At 52.8% G+C, this 25,202-nt stretch overlaps 2 protein-coding genes across 10 annotated transcripts in view; one reads left to right on the forward strand and one right to left on the reverse strand.

Annotated features, from left to right (window-relative positions):
* UBN1 (ubinuclein 1) overlaps positions 1-12,104 on the forward strand; it is a 35,241-nt gene extending 23,137 nt beyond the window's left edge. For 4 of the 9 annotated variants that reach the window (XM_032258031.1, XM_032258032.1, XM_032258033.1 and 1 more), the window contains 9 exons: positions 1-130; positions 302-420; positions 633-761; positions 998-1,144; positions 2,382-2,432; positions 2,529-2,571; positions 3,698-4,915; positions 6,077-6,317; positions 6,588-6,985. In XM_032258031.1, coding sequence (XP_032113922.1) covers positions 1-130; positions 302-420; positions 633-761; positions 998-1,144; positions 2,382-2,432; positions 2,529-2,571; positions 3,698-4,915; positions 6,077-6,317; positions 6,588-6,901 — 2,392 coding nt within the window. In that variant the 3' untranslated portion in view covers positions 6,902-6,985. Of the gene's footprint in view, positions 131-301; positions 421-632; positions 762-997; positions 1,145-2,381; positions 2,433-2,528; positions 2,572-3,697; positions 4,916-6,076; positions 6,318-6,587; positions 6,986-7,414; positions 7,484-9,835 lie in introns of those variants that run through there. The other 5 variants (XR_004262568.1, XM_032258035.1, XM_032258036.1 and 2 more) reach the window with 5 other exon arrangements.
* Positions 11,818-25,202, reverse strand: part of PPL (periplakin) — a 58,078-nt gene continuing 44,693 nt past the window's right edge. The window contains exons 12-22 of the mRNA XM_032258030.1: positions 24,401-24,552; positions 23,478-23,575; positions 23,120-23,277; positions 21,958-22,136; positions 21,733-21,871; positions 20,328-20,521; positions 19,781-19,931; positions 18,696-18,779; positions 17,821-17,937; positions 16,834-16,926; positions 11,818-15,777 (exon numbers count right to left, since the gene is read on the reverse strand). Coding sequence (XP_032113921.1) covers positions 13,114-15,777; positions 16,834-16,926; positions 17,821-17,937; positions 18,696-18,779; positions 19,781-19,931; positions 20,328-20,521; positions 21,733-21,871; positions 21,958-22,136; positions 23,120-23,277; positions 23,478-23,575; positions 24,401-24,552 — 4,029 coding nt within the window. The 3' untranslated portion in view covers positions 11,818-13,113. The remainder of the gene's footprint in view (positions 15,778-16,833; positions 16,927-17,820; positions 17,938-18,695; positions 18,780-19,780; positions 19,932-20,327; positions 20,522-21,732; positions 21,872-21,957; positions 22,137-23,119; positions 23,278-23,477; positions 23,576-24,400; positions 24,553-25,202) is intronic.

Below are 25,202 nucleotides of genomic sequence, written 5' to 3' on the forward strand. Positions count from 1 at the left end.
CATAGAGGCGCAGACTCGGGAGCTGAGCAGTCAGGTCCGCTCTGGCGTATATGCCTATCTCGCATCATTCCTGCCCTGCAGCAAGGATGCCCTGCTCAAGCGTGCTCGGAAACTTCACCTCTATGAACAGGTGGGTGACTGAAGTGAAACCCTTTGGCTTTGGGGCCTGGTGGAGGGGTGACTGAATCTTCATCGATGCCACATCTGCTGCCGCACTGCCTCCTTGTGATCTCCCCATCGTGCGTCCCAAGTGTAAGGGCCATGTGTAAACCTGCCTTGAATTATGTCCTGCCCTCTGCAGGGGGGGCGTCTGAAGGAGCCTCTCCAGAAGCTGAAGGAAGCCATTGGCAGGGCAATGCCGGAGCAGATGGCCAAGTACCAGGACGAATGCCAGGCACACACGCAGGCAAAGGTCGCCAAGTAAGTGTGTCCTGGCACTTCGGTGGCGTGAACCTCCCATCTTGCCTCTTGCCCTCCCATTTCTCAGTATGTACTGCCATTTCCAAAGGAGCCTCTTAGCTCTTCTTTGGCCTTTTCTCATTCTCTATGAAGTCCCAGTTGTGCAGAGGGTGAGTGGAGAGGTGGTGGGGAGGAGCGCCTTGGGGCCCCATGTAGTTCTGTTCACCCCATAGGATGCTGGAAGAGGAGAAAGACAAGGAGCAGAGGGACCGGATTTGTTCAGATGAGGAAGAAGATGAAGAAAAGGGGGGCAGGAGGATAATGGGACCCCGGAAGAAGTTCCAGTGGAACGATGAGATCAGGTGTGCCTGCACTGGGACTTGGCCTCTGTGGAGGGTTGGTGGGGCAGTGTCTGAGCACTATTGGTGCTTGGCCTCTCTGGAGGGTTGGTGAGGCAGTATCTGAGCACTAAATGTCCCCTATTGCTGACAAAGGTTAGGCTCGTTTGCTTTCATCAGGGCTGCTGAAAGCACATGATTGGAACCTTGAAGAAACATCTGGAGTAGTTTGGAGTTTATGATTTCTGCCTCCTTCTCAGGGAGCTGCTGTGCCAGGTGGTGAAGATCAAACTGGAGAGCCATGACCTGGAGAGGAACAACAAAGCCCAGGCTTGGGAGGACTGCGTGAAGGCCTTTCTGGACTCGGAAGTCAAGCCCCTCTGGCCCAAAGGCTGGATGCAGGCCAGGTGAGGGCTGTGTGCCGAGATGGGGCATCTGTGCAGTCAAGACATGTTTGAACGCTGCTTTTGTGCCAGGCCAACGGGATCCCAGCCCGCAGGGAGTGACTATCTAGTTGCCTCAACTCTGATCTCACCTGAGTAATTGGGAGACATGCAGGTAGCTAGGAAAGGGTCTTCCAGGTTTTCCCTGGAGGAAGGGAAGTTGTCTGTGGGGTTTTGTCTTTGTCATTTCTTGTCCCACTTCAGTTGAGGTTTGGCCTCCCATCTCAGTATGCACTTTCCTGTTTTAACATATGGGCTCCTGAGAGCATTTGAGAGGTGGATTCTTCTTGGGTCTTTCCTGATGTTCCTGAAGAAATCACATTTGCAAGGTAGCAGGGATGATTCCTTATTGGAACTAAATGCCAGGCTTCTATCTCAGAGGCTGCCTTGTACGAAGTTGCTTCCTGCAAATGAAGTACTTCTGTCGTACATGGGACAGAGAAAGTTATCTGGAGTGATTGTCTGGATTGGGCCCAAATCATCTGTTGTGCTAACAGATCTTTGAACCTTTGAAATTGCTGTCCTCTCCACATAGGCTGGACTCAGATAAAGAACATTTTTGTTGAGTTTTTCAGGACAAAGACATGCTGAGTCACTCCATGTTTTATTCTTGGAAGGGAGGGCATAGGCAGTAAGGAAAGTGCTTGACCTTTAGGGAAGCATCACCATGAGAAGTCTGGGGCAGAGTCATACACTTTCTTGGTAAAAACCAGACTCAGCCTTTGGGCAGCCAATGTGGCCCATTGTGATCCTCTCACCAGGAATTTGGCTCACCAATTGATTGACCTTTTTTTTGTGGAGGGGGCGGTCAAAGTCTTGCTCTGTTGCCCAGACTGGAGTACAGTGGCACGATCTCAGCTCAATGCAACCTCTGCCTCCTGGGTTCAAGCGCTTCTCCTGCCTCAACCTGCTCAGTAGCTGGGACTACAGGCGCCACCATACCTGGCTACTTTTTATATTTTTAGTAGAGACAGGGTTTCACTATATTATAGGCCAGGCTGGTCTCGAACTCCTGACCTTAGATGATCCACCTGCCTCAGCCTCCCAAAGTGCTGGGATTACAGGCATGAGCCACCGTGCCCAGCAGACTGACATTTAATGAGGGATAGCCACTGAATTCCAGGAACACTAGGAAAGCTCTGGAAGCAGAGTCCCAGCTTTATGGGGCATGTACAGATGCCCAGTGTTTTGTGTCTTTCAGGACTCTGTTCAAGGAGAGCAGACGAGGCCACGGGCATCTGACTTCAATCCTGTGAGTATCTTGGTGTTTTCACACCTCGGAGTAAGTGTTGTTTTGGTCTCCTATGGATATCCTCTAAACCTTTTCTGTGCTCATTCCTTTGAACAGGGCCAAGAAGAAAGTTATGGCCCCTTCTAAAATCAAGGTGAAGGTGAGTCATCCTGCTCAGGTTACACGTCAGCCATGCTCATCTCCCTGCAACCATGCTCTGGAAATTTCTCAAGTGACTGTGGAAGCTCATTGAGCTTCATTGGTCTGGGGACAGCTGTTCAGGATGGCATTCTTGCAGTCTACCAGGACAGAGAACGGAGCCACTTACCCTCCCTCTAGCCTTGGTTCTACAAACAGTATGCAGCTGGCCCAGTTCCTGGGGTTCTTGTGGGATTAAGTGGGATCTTCTTGGCAGCCCTCTGAGGAGTCAAGAGCTCCTGCAGGTGTGAATGTATTATTACACTGTGATGATCTTTGTATGGAAAGAAATATACACTAGCCAAGTGCAGTTTAGCTTGGAGCCACAGCAGAAAGGGAAGGTTACTTTGCTGAGCTACCAGGCAGAAATGGAGGGCAGTGCAGTGGCTTAAGAGTAGACACTTAGATGTTGCAGAAACCTCTCAGTGTAGTAAAAATTGCTGTTTATCAACATTTTTGCCAGTTCTTAGTGTGGTGTCCTTAGCCATCCCTAAGCAGACCATGAGAATGAGATATGCAGGTCATTTACTCTTGAGTATCTGTTGAGCTCTCACAATGTCTCAGACACCGTATTAAGTACCGGGGCTGCAGGAGTGAAGGATTAGACCCAACTCCTTTTCCCATGAAAAAAGCCCTCTTCTTTGAATCCATTCTTAGGAGGTCGGTGCTGGGAAAAATCTGGGAGGAAAACAGAGCTGCTGTAAGGCAATTCTTAACGCCATGCCTTGGTCTGATTGCAGCTAGGAGCACGTTGAGACAGTGGGAATGCCAGTAGGCAGTGTGTCTCTTCATGAGAGTCTTGCACTTTTCAAAACAAAAAAATGTCTCTTGGTGATGTATTTGTTCTTCGTAACGAAGTATGCCAGGGTAAACCTGGCTCTGGCCAACCAGATACTCACCAGGGGGTGTTGAAGTCATGGCATCTAAAGTCAAGGTGGGCGCAGCTTCTGCCCTCCCACCACTTGTTTGTAATTATACAGGAAGTCCTAGTTTTTTGCGACTCAAGTTCATGTGTTTGCTTCCTCACAACAGGCCAATGTTGGCATCTTTGGACCTTTCTAAACACCAGCATTTCTGTTTTCCTTTAGGAATCGTCTATGAAGCCTGATAAAAAGGTTTCTGTCTCATCAGGACAGATTGGCGGCCCCATTGCTTTGCCCTCAGATCACCAGACAGGAGCCCTGAGCACTGGGGCCTCAAGTAGGGAGCTCCCATCCCAGGCATCGGGTGGCCTTGCCAACCCTCTTTCTGTCACCCTGGAGGACTCGTTGGATGAAGACTTGATCCATAATCCAGCCTCCTCTGTGGAAGCCGTGTCCAAGGAATTGGCTGCATTGAATAGCAGAGCAGCTGGGAACTCTGAGTTCACACTGCCTGCACCCTCAAAAGCACCTGCAGAAAAAGTTGGAGGAGTTTTATGTACAGAGGAAAAAAGGAACTTTGCAAAGCCTAACCCTTCTGCTCCACCACCAGCTAGCTCTCTGCAATCACCCCTTAATTTTCTGGCAGAACAGGCTCTGGCACTGGGGCAGTCCTCTCAGGAGAAAAAACCGGAGAGTTCTGGCTACAAAGAGCTGCCCTGCCAGGCTCCCCTCAATAAGGGCCTGCCAGAAGTACACCAGTCCAAAGCAAAGCACCACAGCTTGCCACGGACGTCTCATGGGCCCCAGGTGGCAGTTCCCTTGCCCAGCCCCCAGGTAAAAGTCTTTCATGCCGGCACTCAGCAGCAGAAAAACTTCACACCCCAATCTCCATTTACCAATAAGCTCCAAGGCCCAAAGGCTTCCCCTCCACAGTGTCATCGTTCCCTCCTGCAGCTAGTGAAGACAGCGGCCAAAGGCCAGGGCTTTCACCCCTCGGCACCAGCCACCTCAGGAGGCCTGCCAGCCTCCAGCAGCAGCTCTCATAAGACCCCAGCCTCGTCCTCTTCTGCCCTGAGCCATCCAGCAAAGCCACACTCAGCCAGCTCTGCAGGCTCATCTTACAAGAGTAATCCCTTTGCCAGCTCTATCTCCAAACATGGGGTTTCCTCTGGCAGCTCTTCGTCAGGAGGAACACCGGTCCAAGGTTCTGCTTCTGGGAACCTGCTCCCTGGCATACAGCCTCCCTCTGTGGGACAGGCCACCAGCCGACCTGTACCAAGCTCAGCAGGGAAAAAAATGCCCGTTTCCCAGAAGTTGACCCTGGTAGCCCCTCCAGGTGGTCCAAACGGAGATTCCGGCAGTGGGACCCAGGGAGTGGCAAAGTTGCTGACCTCGTCCCCAAAGCCCTCTGCAGTTAGTGTGACATCGTCTACCTCCTTGCCAGTGAGTATCCAGCCTGCCCTGCCCCACTTGCAGGGGCCTTGGGGATGAGGTTCTTGCCTTGCCTCTGGTGCAACGTGAGATCTGAAACCACAGGTCGGGTAGGAACAGTGGGCTCAGATGGAGGAAGGGAGACTTGGCTTCCTGTTTTCAGGTATTTGCTTTTCTGGTGCTTCCATCCTGGAGGGCCAGGATGGCCAAAACCTTCTGAGGAGGGCAAGGGAGCGAAAGGACGGCCAGCACTGTGCCTTTTCAGAGGCTGGGTCTGTGTGTGCCACGGAATGAGCCACAGCACTTGCCTTCCATGACCTCTTGTGTGTGCCAGAGAAAGAGCCACAGCACTTGCCTTCCGTGACCCCTCGCCTCTCCTTCTCTGCAAACAAACAGGGGCGGAAATGCTGTCCCCTGTCAGTTTGTAGTCATGTGGAGGTGTTCATGGCCCAGGAATAGCAGTACCTTCTAAGAGTGATTCTGCTGGTTTTAGAAGGACTGAGTCCAATAATTAATGTATCCTGATTGTGTGTAATTACAGCAGGTTCAGGAAGAGGGAATGAGCATTTTTTTTTTTCTTTTTCTAATATATAAATTATGTGGTTGAAAAGACAAAACCATAGAAAGGTCTGTTGGAGGTCTCACTTCCTCTTCCCTGCATCCACCATCCCTGTAAGGTTAACTTTGCTTCTTGGTTTCTGGTTCATTTTCCTTTCTTTTTAAATGAAAGATTAATAAATACAAATGTATGTATGTATGTGTATGTATATCTGTATGTAAATATATTTTCACGTGTATAAATATACATGAACATTTATAGATTATGACAGTATTTTTCCCTTCACCAAGGAGACATATTTGTTCATTTTTTTGAGACAGAGTCTGGCTCTGTCTTCCTAGGCTGGACTGCAGTAGTGCAGTCACAGCTCACTGCAAACTGTGTAGGAGATGTATTTAATATCCTGCTTTTTAAAAAATTTGGTTCCCTGGAATCCATTCCATGTTGATTCATAAAGAGTGTCCTGGGTCCTGTCTTTAGGGCTGAGGATCAGAGGGTGCCTCCCAGGGCCATCTGACCTGCATGTGTGTATCCTCCTTTGTGCTGCCAGGTTTGTTGTGAGTCAGCTGGGAACAGGACTGGAATTCTTACTGCTTGCTGTGTTTCTTCCTTAGAAAGGAGCGGGTGGGACTCTGCTGCTGGCCAGCTCCTCTTTGATGCCTTCGCCCTACAAGTCCAGCAGCCCAAAGCTGTCTGGGGCCATGAGCTCGAACTCCCTGGGAATTATAACCCCCGTCCCGATTCCTGTCCACGTGCTCTCCTTCAGCACCGACTCCTCTGCCAAAGCAGGGGTCTCCAAGGATGCCATCGTCACGGGCCCTGCCCCCGGACCCTTCCACCATGGCCTTGGCCACAGTAAGTGCTTCTTTGCTGCCTTTGGTCGCTGGGAAACCTCTAGGCTGTCGCCAGGGCTTCTGCTGTTGTGTACTCTGGTTCCTGTGTTTGAGTCTGGTGTGTGACTGTGGGGAACATCTCGGGGAACAGTGCTGAGGCCCTGCCCTTTTGGGTGTGGTACCCAGACTGGCCTGGTAGGTTGTCGGGGGCTCTTGGCTGCTGGAGCTGCTTTTCTGTTCCTGTCTTCAATGTGTGTGTTTTGTTCTTTTCTCCCCTCCTGTTTTCTCTCAGGTCTTCTGGCTGGCTTGCACTCCAGCCCACCCCACGCAGCGCCTCTCCCACACGCTGCCGTGCCCACCCATATCCCGCAGAGTCTGCCAGGTAATCGCCCGACGATCAGTGTGCCACGCGCACTGTGTGCCTTCACCCTCTCTGCCCCTAGGTGCTGTGCCACTGCTAAGGGTCTTGGTGTCTTTGTCTTGTTGCTGCTGCTGTTTTGGTTTGTCCTTTGTGCTTTGTTAGTACTCAGGGTAACACGTGCTTCTCTTGGGGTTTCCACTGGTCCCCCATTGGAGCTGCCACTGGGTCAGCCTCAGCCTGTGTGATCACAGGGAAAGTTGCAGGGGGAGAGCTTTGTGTGCAGTGGAGGAGCTCCCAACCCTCAGCTCAGTTTTTTTCTCTTCAGTTAATAAAAGGTTAATGGTCCGGGTGCGGTGGCTCACAACTGTAATCCCAGCACTTTGGGAGGCCGAGGCGGGTGGATCACAAGGTCAGGAGATCGAGACCATCCTGGCCGATGTGGTGAAACCCCATCTCTACTAAAATATAAAAAACGAGCCGAGTGTGGAAGTACACGCCTGTAATCCCAGCTACTCGGGAGGCTGAGGCAGGGGAATTGCTTGAACCCGGGAGGCGGAGGTTGCAGTGAGCTGAGATCGTGCCACTGCACTCCAGCCTGGTGACAGAGCAAGACTCCATCTCCCAGAAAAAAAAAAAAAATGGTAATGGTGTATTTTCTCCAAGGGCTAATTAGGTACAAGGCCTTGAAATGCAAGCTGCTCCACTTTCCAGATATGATTGCTTCACAGAAGGCTCTCTAAACTTTGTTTCCATTAAAGGGAAAATCTAAGTAGCAGCCAGAGGCCACAGTGCAAGACTTTGACAGGAGCAACCTTAAATCTGTCCAGGTGTAAAAACTCCATCAAAACAGATGTTGGAGCACACCAGGCAGGTGGCCGGTGCTCCCTGTAGAACACCGCCTTCTGAAATAGGGAGTCTGTAAAAGCCCCAGGCTTGAGGCTGGTTTGGTTGTACCTGAGAAGAGGGCTGGCACCTTTGCACTGAGTGTATCTGTCTCACTGTGTCCTGAGTCCTCGATTCTTGGGTATGCTCTTGGAATTCTGGTATGGGAAGTCTCATGGTATCTTGGCTTTGACCTAGTGTTCTTCCTGCTGTAGACCTGCTTCAGACATGACCAGGGTGCTACTTGGATAAGGGGAGCCACTCTTACAGAAGCCAGCTGAGGTAACCCTGGTGAACTGGTGCCAGGTGGGAGTAAGGACCCCCTGTGCTGCATGTCTCTCAGGTTAATGTCTGTTTCATGATGTGCTGTGGATCCCTGGCACCATGGCTTTTAAAGTGAATGCCACAGGCCATATGGGGCAAGAGTGGATTTGTAAATCACCACAATGGAAATTTTGCTTCTTTGAGGGGCTAAGCCTAAAACACTGGTGACTCCTCCTTTCCTTGGGAGGAGCAGTAAAATGCAGTGACTTCCTCTACAAACTGCAGGCTGCAGAGCCACTTCGGTGAGAGCAGGGGTCTTTTCATTGTCAGGCTGCCCTGCCTTTCCTTGCTCCCAGGAACATCACTCTCAGAAAAACAAAGTAATTGAGGCTGGCTGTGGTGGCTTGCACCTGTAAACCCAGCACTTCGGGAGGCCAAGGCAGGAGAATTGCCTGATTCCAGGAGTTCCAGACCAGCCTGGGCAACATGACAAGACCCTATCTCTACATTAAAAGAAGAAAATTAGCCAGATGTGGTGGCATGTGCCTGTAGTCCCAGCTCCTCAGGAGGCTGAGGCAGAAGAGTCACTTGAGCCCAGGAGGTCGAGGCTGCAGCAAACTGTGGTCATGCTACTGCACTCCAGCCTGGGCAAGAGTGAGACCCTGTCTCAAAAAAAATTTAAAAAAAGATTGGTTTCTGCTATGTTTTCATTTTTCCTCTGGGTATGAAAAGGCTATCAGAATAGGAAGAATAAGTGCTAGTGTTCTGTACCACTGTAGGGTGACTATAGTTAACAATAGTATGTAGTTTCAAATAGCTAGGAAGAGGATATTGAATGTCCCCAACACAAGGAGATGATAAATGTTTGAGATGATGGATATGCTAGTGATCCTAATCTGATCACTACAAATTGTTAGGTGTCAAAACATCACTGTGTACCCCATAAAATATGTACTATTATTATGTGTCAGTTTGTAAAACTTTTTGAGGGTATCAGAGGCTGGACATGATGGCATTGGGAGGCATGAGGATTGTTTGAACCCAGAAATTAGAGGGGTATAGCTGCTGTACTCCAGCCTGGGCAACATAGTGAGACCTCATCTCTTAAAAAAAAATTTTCAGCTGGGGGTGTGGTGGCTCACGCCTATAATCCCAGCACTTTGGGAGGCCAGGGTGGGTGGGTCATCTGAGGTCAGGAGTTTTGAGACCAGCCCGAACAACATGGAGAAACCCCATCTCTACTGAAAATAAAAAATTAGCCAGGCGGGGTGGTGCGTGCCTGTAATTCCAGCTAATTGGGAGGCTGAGGCAGGAGAATTGCTTGAACCTGGGAGGCGGAGGTTGTGGTGAGCAGAGATCTCACCTTTGCACTACAGCCTGGGTGACAGAGCGAAATTCTGTCCCCACCCCAAAATTTTTTTTACATCAGTTTAAAAGTTCGGAGGGGAAAAATGGCAATCAGAAAAGCAACTATGCCAAAACAGGGTTATCCAAGTGAGCTTCTCTCACTTCCTTAGATGTACTTCAGCATATAGGAGGACACGAGATGCGAGTGAGAAGCTATTTGAGCATTTCAGCTATGTGACTTATATCTGCATTGCTTTCCTTTCCTCTGTGGACTGAGAATGCTAGTGCCTTTGAAATTGTCTTTATAGGACCTGTGTCTTTTGATGGTAAGAAAATGAATGATCATTGCTGCTTTGAGTTCTATGTGATTGTCATTGTCAGACCTCACCTTGGGATGGCAATTGTAGCCTGAGACGAAGAAATCCAAGTTGCATAGCAGAGTCGCTATTCTCTGTGCTGAATGGCCACTGACCCTCACAGTGCTCGTGTGCTTGCAGGCTGTGGCCAGGAGCAGTGGACACGGCTAACCACTGGCCAATATCTCGTGGCTCGTTTGAGCCCTGGAACACTCAGCATTTGGGGACTTCTGCTATTTAGGTGATCCCCTTGAAGTTTGGTTACCACTGCCTTAAGGAAATCAGAGAGCCTAAAAAACTTGTGTTCTGATTTTTCTTACTCTTTTCCAGGTGCTTCTCAGCTTCACGGGAAAGGGCCTGCTGTACCACGGAAATTATGACCGCTTCAGAGGCAAGGCTTGCCACTTGGGTCTGGGTGGAATCAGAATGTGGTCTCCCAGGATGGACACTCACTGCGCCCTTTCTGCTGCTTGGTGTTCTTCTGGAGGAGCGTGAGTTCTCAGTGGAGCGCTTCTTGGCACTTCTGACATGCCTCCCACAGAGGGAGCTGTCCCCTTGCTGCTGAGGAGGCGCATACTTCCCCATGCTCTGGGCCTTGCGGCTCTGTTGCTGGACGGTGTTGGAGGGACAGCTCTAGGCCGGGGTGTGTGTTGGGCCGTGGCAGGAGGCACAGTGTTTACAGGCTCTGGTGGCAGAGCAGTCGGCACACCTGCGTGTGAATCTGCCCGACCCCCTGGTGTTTGGTCAGAGTACCTCAGAGCGTCCCACTGCCCAGGGGCTCATTCTGGCCACAGTAAGCTCCCTGGATGGTCACGGTGCCGTCCCATCTCCAGGCTGTGTGCTCAAGAGGACAAAACCCTGGCCAGAGCCACAGCTGGGAGACCTACGTTGTCCCTGCAAAATAGTAAGAACACCTAAGGTGTGCTCACTTGGGGGCCAGTTTCTCCTCGGAACATGACAGTGAAACTCTTTTAGAGAAAAGACCTTTGTAGATTCAACAATTGTGATAGGATTTTTACAGACACCTATTTTGGGCTCAGTTTTCATCATTACCATTAAATGCATTGGATAGAAGGGGACTGTTCTTCACACATTATATTATAGGAAGACATAATTCCAGTGCCTTTATGGTGGAGCAGAATTCGACAACACATGTCCATTCAGCCCTGAGTGGATCTGAGATGAAGACGTTTTTAAAGATCTGTCTGTATTCAAGACATAGCCAGTTTTATTTAACTGAGTTTTTTACACTTGCACATCATTATCTGTGCCGTCCTGACTAGAAGGCTGTCTGGGCCCCCAAATTCCAAGTCCCAGTGTAGCCAGGGCTCCCATTTTCCAGTTTGTGCAGTTGGACTGCAGAGCCCAAACCCCTTCATCTCTCTGAAGGCCAAGGACACCAGGGGTCCCAAGTCACAGATAGACATTCCAGTTTGTCTTCTTAGGAATCATTCTTAGGTAGATCTGCAGAAACAGGCCTCTATGAAGTGTCTGCCAGGCAGAGATAGGCCTTGAAGTCCTGGGGCTCTCCAGGCAGTGGGGTTACGTGTCGAACTAAGGGTGCTGTGCGGAAGAGCTTGGAGAGTAGATCAGAGGCTAGAACAGTTACTGCAGAGCTCCTAAGTTACCACTCAACCAGTGGCTGTTTCACAAGGGTTTGAGGGCATTTGCCTGTCCTGTGAGGTCTGTGCCACAATGTGAGTCTGAACTGACTGCTCCAGTTAGGTGATCTCAGGCACATTGAGAGTATACAGCATCCTTAGCACATACTGTGGGAAAATGGACTGCTCTTGGCTCCTGACTCCCAGGGTACAGTGCTCGGTAACTCATCCTTCATGCAGAGGTTTGCTGGCCTTTACGGTTTCCCAAGGAGTAAGACCTCTGTCCACCCTTTGGCCTGGCCTCTGCTCTGACTCTTTTTTTTTACATAAGAACTGATAGGTGTTTCACGTTGGGCTAAGTGGATTCCTTATCCCTTTGTTATATATATTTTTTGCAACTTGGATTTCCAGTTTGTTTACAGAGTAGTCTTAGGTAGTAGCAAAAGAGCCAAAGAAGAGATTTGTATTGCTGAGCTCAAAGCCAAGCAGAGGCCGGCAGCGGAGGCTGAGCAGGGACTCTCCAGGCTTCTCTGCCCACGAACACCCGGGTCCCAGCCCCTCCTTCCTTTCCCTTTGGTGCTCCCTCCTCCCCATGTACCATTGCGCGTGCAGCTGGAGCAGAATACCCTCATTTTTAGGAATCTAGTGATGCCTCTTGCCTCAGGGAAATGTTTCTTTGATGGGGAGTTTGAGATTTCTTTTTCTTGTTTATGCTTTATTTGTGGTAATGAAAGAGCGAATGACTGAACAGCCATGGCAAGGCAGATCTACAGGCGAGGCCGCGGCAGAGGGTGGGGCAGAGTGGCCTTGGGGTCTGGGGGCTGCAGGGGTTTCCTTGGCGCAGCAAATGTCTCTGAGCACTTACCAGGCGTGGCCGTTTCTTAGGTGTGAGAGGGGCTGTGGCTTTTGTGCAGCAACTATGTTGGTGTTAGGGGTGGTGTGGAGATTGTTAATCTTGTATAAAGCAATTCAATAAATTGTTTCAAGGTTTCCAAAACTTTTTTTTCTCTTTTCTTTCTGCCCTGTGCAAGTAGTGCTTCTATAGGAGCCGGTATGTATGAAATATCCATTTTGGCTGAAAGACAAGAGGGAGTGGGGGAAATAAGCCTTGCATGCAATAAAAGAAGAAACAAGCTGACCATACCAGTAGGCTCCAGCCACGAGGTTTATTTTCATGCTTTAAATGAAGTTCCCTATTGTTCCAATTTTCTGTTATACATGAGATACAGAGAACCAGAAATTCGCTTGGTGAATAATCAACTGTTTTGTATATCTAAATACCAATGAGATAATAAGCGAGACTAGTAAAGCACTGAAACCAGGGCTAAGAGCAACGCAATCCACTATCAAAGGATTTCAGTGCCAGAACTGAAGTGTTCTCTATTGGTGCTGGGACAGTCCGGCTGACAATTACTGTCCACTCTAGCACCGAGGGCTGGACACTTGTGATTTCTGTTTGCCTTCCCTGGCATGGAGCCCAGATCTGTTTCATGAACAAAGTGACTACCAAGGCGGCTTCTCTGATGGAAAGTTGGTTTTAAGTCAGAAATCTGGAGAGATGTCATGGCGGGCAGCAGCCCCAATGGGCCTAGCCCTTTGTAGGGCAGAGTGTCACTGTCTGCTGTGCTAGTGCCCATGCTGCATTGAGTGGGCTTGGCTGCTGTGGTCGGCTTGTCCTTTAGTGGTTCGCAGATTGTGTGCAGTTATCACGAGGAGTTTGTTGCTGGGAGTGTACGGGAGAGGGGAGGAAAAAAGGGTATCGGATTTGTCCAATCACTGGAGGATGAAGTGGGTTACTCAGAGTGAATGGTGGTTGGGATAAGAGTTGCCTGTCTTCAGCCAGTGCCTGTCCCATATGTGGGCTGGACTTTGACAGCCTGGCAGCGAGGGTGTTTGTTTATAAAATGCTTGGCCTGCACAGGGCCAGGGAGAGGACGACACCAAGGAGGTCACTGTGTCGTAAGAGAGGGCCAGCATCTGCTGCTAATTGAGTTGCAAGGGCTGTGCCTACTTCTGCCCAGACACCAAGACCGCCAGCTCCTGGATGGACATATCCTTGTTGACATAACGGTCATAGTGAGCAGGGGTCAACCTGCCGCTCTGCAGGGCCTCTTCGATGGAGAACTTCTTGCCAGACTTCCTATCGTGTATCACTGAGGACTCCCCGTTGGGCCCCTTCACTGAGATCTCCTCCCAGTCACACTCCTGGCTTTTGAGTTTCACAAGCATGCTCCAGTCAATGAGCCCGGCGCGGTGGGCTTCCTCTGGGGACAGCTCGCGGCCCGTGTCAGGGTGGATGACCACGATGGAGCGCCGCAGGTGGTTCTCCCGCTGCTCCCGCTTGACGGCCACGGAGCCCAGGCGCCTCTGCAGCTCGTCGATCTCGAGGTCTTTGTCCTTGGAGAGCCTCTTGAGGTCGTCCAGTTCCCTCTCCAGGGACCACAGTCTAGAGTCGTGGTTAGTCCCAGAGTCTGCCACGGCCATGTTCCGCAGGTCTCGTGTTTCCGTCGCTGCCATTTCAATTTCCGACTGGAGCCTTCGGGTCTCCAGCTGCAGGTTTTGCCGCTCCAGTTGTAATTTGTGGTTTTCTTCCCTTAGAAAGTCTAGTTCCTTGGATGACTTGGAGTTACGGAATTCCAGCTCCGAAAGCCGGGCTTCCAGCCGGCTCACCTCGGCATCCAGCTCGTGCTTGCTGCGGCTCTCCTCCTCCAGGCTGCTCTTGAGCCTCTGGATCTCTTGCTCGGTGTCGCCCTTCTCCACCTGGACACTCTCAGAAAATACCACCTTCTCCTTGACCTCCGCCTTCTCCAGGGTGGCCAGCTTCCTCCGCAGGGTCTCCAGCTCACCCTCCAGGAGCTGCCGCCGGTGCTGTTCTTCCTCCAGCTGGAGTCGGAGCAGGGCATGCTCGCGGGCCTGCTTCGGGTCCTGCTGCAGCACTACCTTCTGCTTGCGGGTCACCTTCTCACGGGCCTCAGCTTCTTCCTGCTCCAGCACTGCCAGCCGCTGCTGCAGCCGCTGCACCTCACGCTCAGCCTCCCTGCGGGCCTGCCGCTCGCGCTCCAGCTCCTCCAGCTGCCGCTCGAGCTCGGTGCGCCGGTGCTGCAGCCGCCGCAGCTCCGCACGCAGCTTGTCGATCTGCCGGAGCTCCACGTCAATGCTCTCGGCGAAGGAGATCACCTCGGCCCTCAGGCCAGGCTCCTCCTCGTACCTGACTACTTCCTGCTGCACCACTCTTTCCTTCACCTGCGAGAGCTCCTCCTCCTTCCGGGCAATCTGCTCTTCCTGGGAAGCCCTCTCCCTCTCCAGGTCCACTTGCCTCTTCTGCTCCGCTGAGAGCTTTGCCCTCAGAGACTCCACCTCCTCCTTGGTTTGAGGGTCTTCCTGAAATTGTAGGATCTCCTGGACCACCTCTTTGGTCTGGACCTGGGGTTTGGTGTCTTTCAGGGCCTGGATTTCCTGCTTCAGCTGGTAGATCTCTAAATCACACCTTTCGATCAGTCTGGTCTTATCTACGATCTCCTCCCTGAGCCGCTGAAGCTCCTTCTCCATCTCAGGGTCAGTCTTATACTTAATGACTTCCTTAGTCACCTCTTTGACTTCCACCTGGGGGCCCCGCCTCCTGAGGGCCTCCAGCTCGCTCTGGTAGCTCCGCAGCTGCTCCTCTGCCCCCCGGTACTTCCGTTCCTGCTCCACAAGCTCCAGGCGGAGGTTGGCCACTTCACTCTCTGCTTTGGGGTCTGGCCGCACGATCTCACGCACCTTCTCCTGCACCACCACTTTGGCATTCTCCTCCTCCAAGGCCCATATCTTCCGGAGCAGCTCGGTCTTTTCCCTCTGGCTGGCACGAGCCTTAGCAGCCTCATCCTCGTATTGGCGGGTGAGATCGCTGACCTCCCTCTCGGTGGCTGCGTCCTTCTCCACCTTGAGCACCTCCTTGACGGTGATCTTGCCCTCGGCCATGGCCCGCTCCTTCTCCAGCCTCTTGAGCTTGTCCTGGAGGAAGCTCAGCTCCTCCTCCTGCTTCTCTCGGAGGTGGCGTTCCTGCTCGTGGTCATCCTGCAGCTGTCGGTACTCTGCCTCCAGCTGGGGGTCATTCTGCAGTTTAACCACCTCTTTCTCGGTGACCTTCTCTCGTGCCCGGCTCTTCTCCTTGGCCAGGGTGGCCACACGCTGCTGCAGGAGGAGCACCTCTGCCTCCCGGGCACCCTTCTGCCGCCTCAGTGCCTCCAGCTCCTCCCGCAGCTGCAAGACCTCGTCCGCCTGGGCCCTGTCAGGCTCGATGCGCAGGACCTCCTTGACCACATACTCCTGTCCCCCATCCCTTGTGTCCTGTTCCAGGGCGCGCAGCTTCAGCTGCAGTGCCTCCAGCTCCTCCTGCAGCAGCTGGTTCTTGTGCTGCTCTTCTGCCAGCGTCCTCTGCAGCTGCTGGAAGCTCTCCTCCAGCATGGGATCTGGCACCTTCTTGAGCACCTCCTTCCTCACCACCGATTCCTGAGGCCCCTGATTCCGCAGGGTCTGGATCTCTTCCTGGGTGCTCTTGATCTCGTTCTCCAGCTGCTGCCTCCGCTCCTTCTCCTCATCCAGTTCCTTCCTGATCTTCCATGCCTCTTCCACTCCGGAGTCCGGCTTGTTCCTCTGCAGGGCCTCATGGGTCACTTCTACTTCCAGCTGCTGTGATGGAGAAGACAAGGCAAGGTTAAAGCCATGTTTTGGCAGCACACGTGGGGCCTGTCCCCACCTGGTTAGAGCGATTGTGCTGTGATCCCAAGGGACTCCCTCAGTGCCAGTTCTTGTTAGTTGTAGAGTGCTAGGGTTACTTACAAGATGATCAAACAACTAGTTTGGGTATTCTTAAAAAAATACTAGGTAAAACATTTTTAAGCTGTTGAAGAGTTTAAGAGGAACCACGAACTCCCGCCTTTGGTCCCGTTCCTAGGGTGTGTCTGTCAGCCTTGCAGACGCTCTCTGTGCTCACACAAGCACGTCTGTCTGAGGTATGCACCATGTGTTTGTCTTTCCTGCACAAATGGTATCCTTGCTGTGTACCCTGCGGCCGATCATTCTGGCTCGGCACAGAGAGTACCGCTTCATGGTTTAACAGCAGCACCATTTCCACTCTATGGACAGACTGCAGTTTAGCCCATTGCTGATGAATACTGAACCGTTTTGTGTCTTGCTATTACAAACAAACAGTGCTGTCATAAAACATCATGGACTTCAGAAAATAACATTCACTTTTTTTTTGAGACAGAGTCCTGCTCTGTTGCCCAGGTTGGAGTGTAGTGTGGCATGATCTTGGCTCACTGCAACCTCCAATTCCTGGGTTCAAGCGATTCTCCTGCCTTGGTGTCCTGAGTAGCTGGGGTTACAGGTGTGTGCCACCACGCCCAGCTAGTTTTTGTATTTTTAGTAGAGACGGGGTTTACCATGTTGGCCAGGCTGGTCTCGAACTCCTGACCTCGGGTGATCCGCCCACCTCAGCCTCCCAAAGTGATGGGATGACAGGCATGAGCTACCATGCCCAGCCAAAAATAGCATTCACTTTCAGCAAATGTGTATTAAGTTCTCATGTCAGTAGAAGCACTGGCTCGGGCCAGTCTTTGCACTGGTCCTGCCCAGAAACATTAGCAAGGGTATACACCCATCAATTCAGACCGTTTTTCTAAGACAGCCTGTATTTGTCACCTGTTAGAACAGCTTGAAGTAGAATTTACTAAGATCAATTACCTGTCTGAGGAGATTCAGAGCAAACTCTAGATTCTGCAGCCTCTGTTTGTTGATGGCATAAACTTCAGTGAACTTGGCAGCAAGAGCTGCTTCCTGCATAGAAGAGGTTTAGGAGAGGGGTTAACAGGCGTCCGCAGGGTAAGCAACAGAGAGCTAGATGGCACGGGCACGGCTCTTGAGAAGTGTGGAACTCGGGGGTAGAGGCACAGCTCTTGCCCACTCCTCCTGTAGTTAGAAGGTAGTCTCATGGGTCGAGAGAAAACTGGGTCTCAAGGCTGAAGATCCAGCCTAGGGTCTTGGTCCTACTGACTTCGAGCAAGTCTTTGTACCTCTGTCAGCGCCAGTGTTCTCTCTCGTGTGTGTGTATATGAGGGACGAATCTCAGCCCTCCGATGTACTTACTGAGGTGAGCAAAGCAGGAACTTCCAAAATCCATGCCTCTGGCCCTGGCATCTCTGTTCAGCTGTGTTTTCAAAATTTTTTCTTTTTTCTTTTTTTTTTTAAAGAGTCATTCAGACTGAAGTGCATTGGGGTGACTGCAGCTCACTGCAGCCTTGAACTCCTGGGCTCAAGTGATCCTCCCTCCTCAGCCTCCTGAGTAGCGGGGACTACAGTAGCGTGCACTACCATGCCTAGCTAATTTTTTGTAGATATGGGGTCCTGGTTTGTTGCCCAGGCTGGTCTCCAACTCTGGGCTCAAGCAGTTCTCCCACCTCGGCCCGAGAAAGTGCTGGGATTACAGGCGTGAGCCGTCGTGCCTGGCCTTGCTGTCTTTTTAGGTGTATCAATGTCACTGCCCTAGAACAAGTTCCTCTTTTTCTCTTATCAAACCTGTTTGCGAACAGGAGGGTGCTCTGGCTTCCCTGCTGTGTGTGCATCTGAGGCCAGCATGCAACACAGTGCTTCCTGGGGAGCAGGGCAGCTGGGCCTCCACCTCAGCCCCAAGACACACACACAGACACACACCCGCCCGCCCACATTGCTCACCTCTTCTTTCACTTTGGCAGCGGGAGATTGGAGCCTGGCTCTCTTGTTCACGTGGCTGCTCCTTCCATTCTCCAAGTCAAGAAGGGACCTTAGTGTTTCTGCTTCTAACTCATAGTCCTGGGTGAGGGAGAGACGTGGCAGAGGGTAGACAAAAACAGCCGAGACAGATATGTTCCAGTACCCCTTTTGGCCAACCCAGACCTGTCCTGTGCCATGTGCTGGTTTTATGATCTGCTTGGGTCTTCCTCACAAGCCACACCCCTGTAGTGACTGCCAGGAGGTTTTCAGAAGTACCGAGACCTCAGCAGGACATAGCTCCATCACTCAACAACGTAAAAGACAAGAAACAGCGCCCCCACCCCCAAACTCCCCTTCCGGCTTCCTACATGCCTAGAGATTTTCGTGTTCTGCTGCTGCTTTTAACATTGTACCATAAACCTGTTTCACCTTGCCACCACCACCTCTCACGTTTACCAGCTTGCTGACTTTAATCTATCAGGTGCATGCATGCTGATTCACGCAGCCATACCCTTCCACTGGACACTGGTCATTTCTAGCTTACTAGTTTTGCTATTGTAAATAATGCTGTTGCAACAATTTTATCCTGCATTTTTTTTTTTGTACTTTTCCCTTAAGGATAAATTCCCCCAAAGAGTTTACTGCTTTAGAGTATAAAACCCTTTTATGACATTCCATGCCCAGGCCCATGCTGTTTTCCCAAAAGCCTGTGCCAATTTGCATAGTAGCCAGCAGCACCTCCGGATGGCCAGCTTCACCCCCTGTACCAGGGCTGGTGCCTGCTGCTTCTCTGGCCAGGTGACGGTGGAACGAGGCCCCTTACTGTCTGTGCTTCGGGCAGAAGTTTCCCGGCTCACCTTTACAGCTTGCTGATACTGCTGGGAATTGGCGTAGATCTTCTGTACTTCCTGCTCCCTACCTGCTATCTCATCTAGCAGGTTCTGTAAGACAGGGTTTAAAAATCAAAACTAACTGGAAAAAAAAAATGGATGAAGTTTCTGTTTTTTTCTTTTTCTTTTTTTTTTTTGAGACAGTCTTGCTCTCGTCCAGGCCGCAGTGCAGTGGTGCCATCTCGGCTCACTGCAACCTTCACCTCCCCTGTTCAAGTGATTCTTCTGTCTCAGCCTCCCAAGTAGATGGGATTACAGGCACAGGCCATCATGCCCGGCTAATTTTTGTATTTTTAGTAGAGACCGGATTTCACCATAATGGCTAGGCTGATCTTGAACTCCTGACCTCGTGATTCCGCCCACCTTGGCCTCCCACAGTGATAGGATTACAGGTGTGAGCCATCTCGACTGGCCACAAAAGGCAGTTCTAAGGCCCTGTGAAGAAGGGCCAAGATCGTTATCTCTGCTAGGAAATAAATGTTTATTGATGCTTTGGACCACCAGGCACTGTTCTGCTCTCTCAGATTATGTCATTTAATCTTCAAGCAGTCCTGGGATACAAGCAGTGTGACCACCAGCTTATGAGTGAGGAAAGCAAAGCTTTCGAGGTGGGGATGTGGCTGATGGGGTGGACCCACGATTTGCATCTCAGCCATTGGCTTCCCGTGTTCCTTCTCCCTCACCCCAAGGCACTGTGTAGGGCATGGGAGAGGCAGGAGTCCCGTCTTTGGAAATGGGATTTTTCCCACAAGGGCTCCTCCTTGTTCTGTAGCTGTTCACTCATGTAGCCAAACCACGCTGAGCATCCACTCTGCACCAGACCCTATGTGGGGCACTGAGAGGGTGAGGTGAGTCACACACTCCGTTCTTGTTCTCAGAAGGCTGGGGGCTGGGTGCTGGGAGCCTGAGAGCTGAGGCCCAGTGATGACACAGCTGTGGTAGGCCTCTGCCCTGCTCTGCCTCCTAGAGCTTGGCTCCCCAGAAAGGGGCTTGCCGACCTCTGACCCTCCCTTGCCAGCATGTGCCTGGAGCCACAGAAGCGGCCATCTTACCTTCTGGTTCTTTAGCTTGGTCTCCATCTGGCTGAGGCTGTCTGTCTCCAGGGGCTCGTAACTGGGGATGCTGGCCAGGAACTGCAGCATGTGGTCATGGCCACTGCGGTAGTCCTCGTAGGCTGCCTTGGCACTCCGCAGGCTCTGTGCCCTGCTGAGGCAAAGCGTTTAGGCCTTGGCCACAGTGAGCAGATGCCTCACTGAGCCCTCATTTTTTAAAAAAGTGGGAAACAACCAAATGTAACCTAACTAGAAATACCCCAAGCATCTCCCACACAGGGTGGGTGTTAATTAGGGAATGTCATGTTGGAGTGTGGAGAACGACGTGGGTCCATTAACATTGACTTGCAGAGATGCCGATTGTGGATTACAAGACCCAGTAACCATGACTCAAAGGAGAGATCACGGGGTCGTCAGAGAATCTGACAAACTCACCAAAATAAAAACAGCAAAATCTGTGGGACATAGCTAAAGCATTGCTTACAGGGAACTAGACCACATTCTCATATTAGAAAAGAAAAATGGCCACCACCCACCATACCCTCACCTGCGCTCCACTTGCTGGCACAGGTTGTCGAAACGCTGGCCCAGCTTGTGAACCTCGGCCTCCTGGCGCTCCAGGTCTGGGCAGTGCTCCTGGAAGCGGCTGGCCAGCATGCTCGAGCACTGCTTGGCTGCCTGCAAATTCCGCTCCACCTCGCCCAGGAGGGACTTCTGGGCCTGTAACTCAGAGGCCAGGGCCTGGAGGGGGAGAGGAGGAGATGGTGGTGGTGCTGTGGCCAGAAGTCCCAGAGCCAGGTGACAACAGCCCCGGAAGCCCCTGGGCCGCTGGCTGGGGGAGGGTGGGTAAGGCCGGCAGCAGGAGGGACCGGAGCCTTGCTCTGCACATCTCAAACCTGGGTCACTTCTGCCATCTTCTGTTTTACTACAACAAACAAAGCCCTGAAAAACTAGCTTCTAAAAACCCTGCAGGAGGCAGCTTATGCCCACCACTGGAAAAGCCTGCCACTGTCTGGCCGTGAGGCCTTGGCAAAAGCAAGTTGTGAGATGGAGTGTGAATAAGGGGCCTGGGTCACAGCCTGGAATGTTTTCTTTGCTCAGGCAGGCAACGTGTGAAGCTGGCCCATGGCAACTGCGAGGGGAAAGCAGGCCGAGGAGGCAGTTGCTTCTCTGCTCACTGACTTGCCCTGTGGGCTGCAGCCCAGCATGCCAACTCTGCTCAGCATGAGATGCCGGGAACCTGGATTGTTAGGGTTTTTTTTTTTTTTTAAAGAGATAGGGTGTTGGCTGGGCACGGTGGCTCACACCTGTAATCCCAGCACTTTGGGAGGCCGAAGCAGGTGGATCACCTGAGGTCAGAAGTTCAAGAGCACCCTGAACAACATGGTGAAAGCTCGTCTCTACTAAAACTACAAAAAAGTTAGCTGGGCCTTGTGGTGGGCACCTGTCATCTCAGCTGCTCAGAAGACTGAGACAGGAGAATTGCTTGAACCCAGGAGGCGGAGGTTGCAGTGAGCCAAGATTGTGCCACTGTACTCCAGCCTGGGCAACAAGAGCAAAGAAAAAAACTATTTCAAAAAAAAGAGATAGGGTGTTGCTACGTTGTCCAGGCTGGACTTGAAATCCAGGGCTCGAGCAATCCTACCTCAGCCTCCTTACAGGCTGGCATTTCAGGCATGCGCTACTGCGTCGGCTGTTGCACATATTCGATCCTAAAATGCTGGCACCCAAAATCCCATGGGTCACCCAGATCCCGTGAACAGCTCGGATTTGTGCTGCCAGCCACCATTTGTGAGCCAGCCATTTGCAGTTCCCAGTTTGCCACACAGGGCATTCCAAACCCAGAGAGACTGGACGCCAGTGTCCTTGGCTGTCCAGACAGGGCGGGTGGATGTACCTGATGCCCTCACCTGCTCAGAGCAGGACTCCCAGGACTCAGACCCCAGACTCACTGCCAGCTCCTGCCCCTTGCTGTCCAGGACATGGCTGCTCTCAGGGACGGTGTTGTCCTGATTCAGACGGTTCTCCTGTATGGCCAGCGACTCCCAGCCCTGCTGCAGGCTCTTCTCCAGGTGGTTGGCCACGTCAACCCTGAGGATACCGGTTAGGCATTAGGGGGTGCCCACCTGGCCCCCCGAAATCCACCCCAACCTCCATGCTGCCCGCCTGCCACCCACTTCTCCTGGGCCAAGTCCAGCAGCTGCACCAGGCGCTCATATTTCCGGTTGGTGTCCTCCACCCGGGTCCTCAGCAGGGGTGTGGTGCCGCTGCCCGGGAGGGCCTGGATGAAGGCTTCGCCCTCAGCTGCACTCCGCGTCTTCTCAGGCTCGATCTGTAGCAGCTCGTTGGTGATGTTCTGTGGGGATCAGGGGCCCTCCGTGTTGGACACAGCCAGGTAGCCCCTTCCCCTAAGGATGTGCCCAGAGTGGGCACAGATTCCCATATCAGGGACAGCAGAAGCAGCCGGAAAGGCCTGGCACACTCAGGATCTGACCCGGGGTCTGGACGCCAGCCTGAGGGATACATTTTTCATGAGCATCCCAGGGAACTGCTGCAGGTTCTCCGCTGACCATTGTGACACCAACAGCACCGGGGCAGCTGCCGGCCTGTGCTGTTCTGAGCACGTGGACGCTTCTGTTTAATCTTTGTGGCAACCCTGGGAGGTGGGTACTATGACTCCACCCACTCATGGGTGGGGGGGCATGGCAACTCCCAGCAACTTAGGAAAAGACTTGTGGGGTCAGGCTACACCCAAGACCACCATCCTCTCGCCCTGATTCGGCCCTCACTGGGAGGCCCCCTCAGGCTATGGCACCTCTCCAATCCCAGATCCCCTTCTGTAAAATTGGAGTGCCACTCCCTGCCTCAGAGGGCTATGTGGAAGATGGAGGAGACTGTGTGTAGGAAACGAGGTGGGGGTGGCGGCCCGCCATGTGCTCCCTGGCATCAGCTCACTCTGTCCTTGCCACCGCCTGCGACCAGGGCATGCCCATCCTACTGAAGACACTGAGGTGTGGGGTTTAGCCAGCGTTGACTGTGGTCAAGCCAGCCAGTGACCCGGCCCTGCGGAATTCCAGAGTCAACATGCTGTGCAGGCACCCAGTTGACAAGCCGTGCAGGGACAGTGCAAACCTTGCCAGGTCTTTCTCCTGGGGATGTGTCTGGAAAGAGCCCTGCCACCTCCACAACTGGGGACCCGGTTACATGCAGCAGGCTGTCTCTGTCAGACACATGCAGTGAGTGTCTCAGGACCCCATGGGGAAAAGCCCTCGAATAGGGGCCCCAGGGGGCCAGCGCAGGACTCCCCAGGCCTCGCCTGTGCTCTTGGCCTGCAGGTACCTTGAGGTCCTTGGCCCGCTCGGCACTGTCCTGCACAGCCCGGCCCTGCTCCAGCGGTGGTCGCAGGATCCCTGTGATGGCCTTCTCCTGCCGGTCCAGGTCACTGGCCACCTTGTCCAAGCCAGCCAGCAGCTGGCGCCCCTGGAGGTCAGAGGCATCTGTGGAAAGAGGGAGGACACAGGCAGGGGTGACAGTGGGTCAGGGGTATGAGGCCCAGGGAGGGACCTAGGTAACCAGCACCTGCCCTACCCCACCTCCTATGCCAGACCCCTGCTATCTCATCCACAGCACAGACCCTGAGTCCAGTCCCTCCTCCCTGGCACCCCCAGAGCCTCAGTCGAGTGGCCCTGGCACCCACCTCCGGGGTTCTCGGTCTTCAGCACCTCATACCGACGCTGCAGCGTGTGTTTGCTCCCGGCTGCCTTTTGCCGCACGCTCCGGTACTGGCTGCCTAGGCTGTGAGGACAGGAATGGGCTGGGGACCTGGGCAGCCCACCCCCCCCACCTGCACCCACAGAGGCGGGACTGCGGACCCTGGCTGGGCAGGCACCCCAGAAGAGCCTATGGCTCCTTAGATGCAGACAGAAAGCTCTCACTGTGGCAATGGCCTTTCCATGCTCCTGGACTCAGAACCCTTCTTCCACTCTCCCTCCTTCCCTCTTCCTTCTCCATAGGAAGTCTTACTACCTACAGTAGTCTGTCCAGTAATCTTCACCAGGACGTTACCTCTGAGGAAGCATACACAGCAAGTACTCAATAAATACTTGAATAAATGAAGCCATTCCCGGAATCATCCACTCATTCAGCAGGGAGTTCCTGGGCACCTACTTTGCACCAGGCACTGAACTAGGCCCTGGAGAGAGGAAATTCAAGGAGCCCAGGCCCAACGAAACTGCTGGATACATGAGTCACTAAATAAAAAGCAGCGCATGCAGTGGAAGAAGGTGCCTGGGAGCCAAGAGGAGGCAGCCCTTATTCTAGCTGAGTCCTCCAGTTGAGGGGCTGGGGTCTTCAGGTGCAGGGAGCAGTGCATACAGGAGCCAGAGGCCCTTAGAAATGGCTTGCTGGAAGAAGTCCAGAGCCAGACATGTTCAGCAAGTCAGCCAGCCCAGCGATCTGCCCCTGTCCTGCATGAACCTCCAAAGTAGTGTAGATGGAGGGTGTCAGTGACCACCCCCCCCACCGACAGGCTGAGTCCGAATGCCTGGGGCTATAAAATGGGGCCTGAGAAGCCCCAGGAATAGGGCTGGTCCGTGCGGGCCCCCGCCTTTGCCCTTGTACCTGTCAGCCAGAGCCAGGGCCTCGGGGTCTGTGGGGGGGATCACAAAGCAGACAGCAGGAGCAATCAGCTTGTTCCCAGCGCTGTCTGTGAGCTCCCAGCTCTCCCCGTTGTTCTTCTGCAGGGTGTAGCTGTAGCCCCGCGATATCAGGCCCTGGCAGGGGCAGGCCGGACAGTCAGGATCCAGGCAGGGGCTTGAGAAGTGAGATGGCCTGGGAGCCCGGTAGCCATCTCACTCCTGCACCCCTGACTCTTGAACCTGAGGAGTCCTGGCTCTTTGCCTGGACTCTGCCCATTGAGTTGGGAGGGGCACACAGGAGGGTCACAGGTATTGAGGCAGCCAGCCCAGCAACCCACTTCCATTTCCCTTTGGGGAACCTTCCCTCCTAATTCCCAGTCCCTGTGGTCTCATTCCTTCTCCATTCCCAAGCTCCAGATGGACACGTGACTTGAAACTGGCCAATGAAAGACGGGCCTTCCCCAGCCACAGTCATTGGTATAGGGTGGACACGAATTCTCCAGCCACAGTGATTGGTGTAAGGCAGACACGTGACTCACAGTGGGCCAATGAGAACCTGCCCTGGGACTTCTGGGGAGGGGCTGGGGTTGCTAAGCTGGTGGAACACAGACCAGGCCAGATGGGGTGGAGGTCGCATGGGGGTGTCAGTATACCTGCATGAGGGGAAGGGTGGGCAGAATGACACCAACCATGGAAACAGGCAAAGGTTCCCAAGAACGTTGCCTGAGGCCCCAGATCCAGCCATGTTACCCCAAAGACTGTACTGAGGTAAACAGAGAAGATGG

The sequence above is a fragment of the Sapajus apella genome, unplaced genomic scaffold, assembly GCF_009761245.1.
Source record: "Sapajus apella isolate SASKATOON/1434 unplaced genomic scaffold, GSC_monkey_1.0 scaffold99, whole genome shotgun sequence".
NCBI lineage: Eukaryota > Metazoa > Chordata > Mammalia > Primates > Cebidae > Sapajus > Sapajus apella.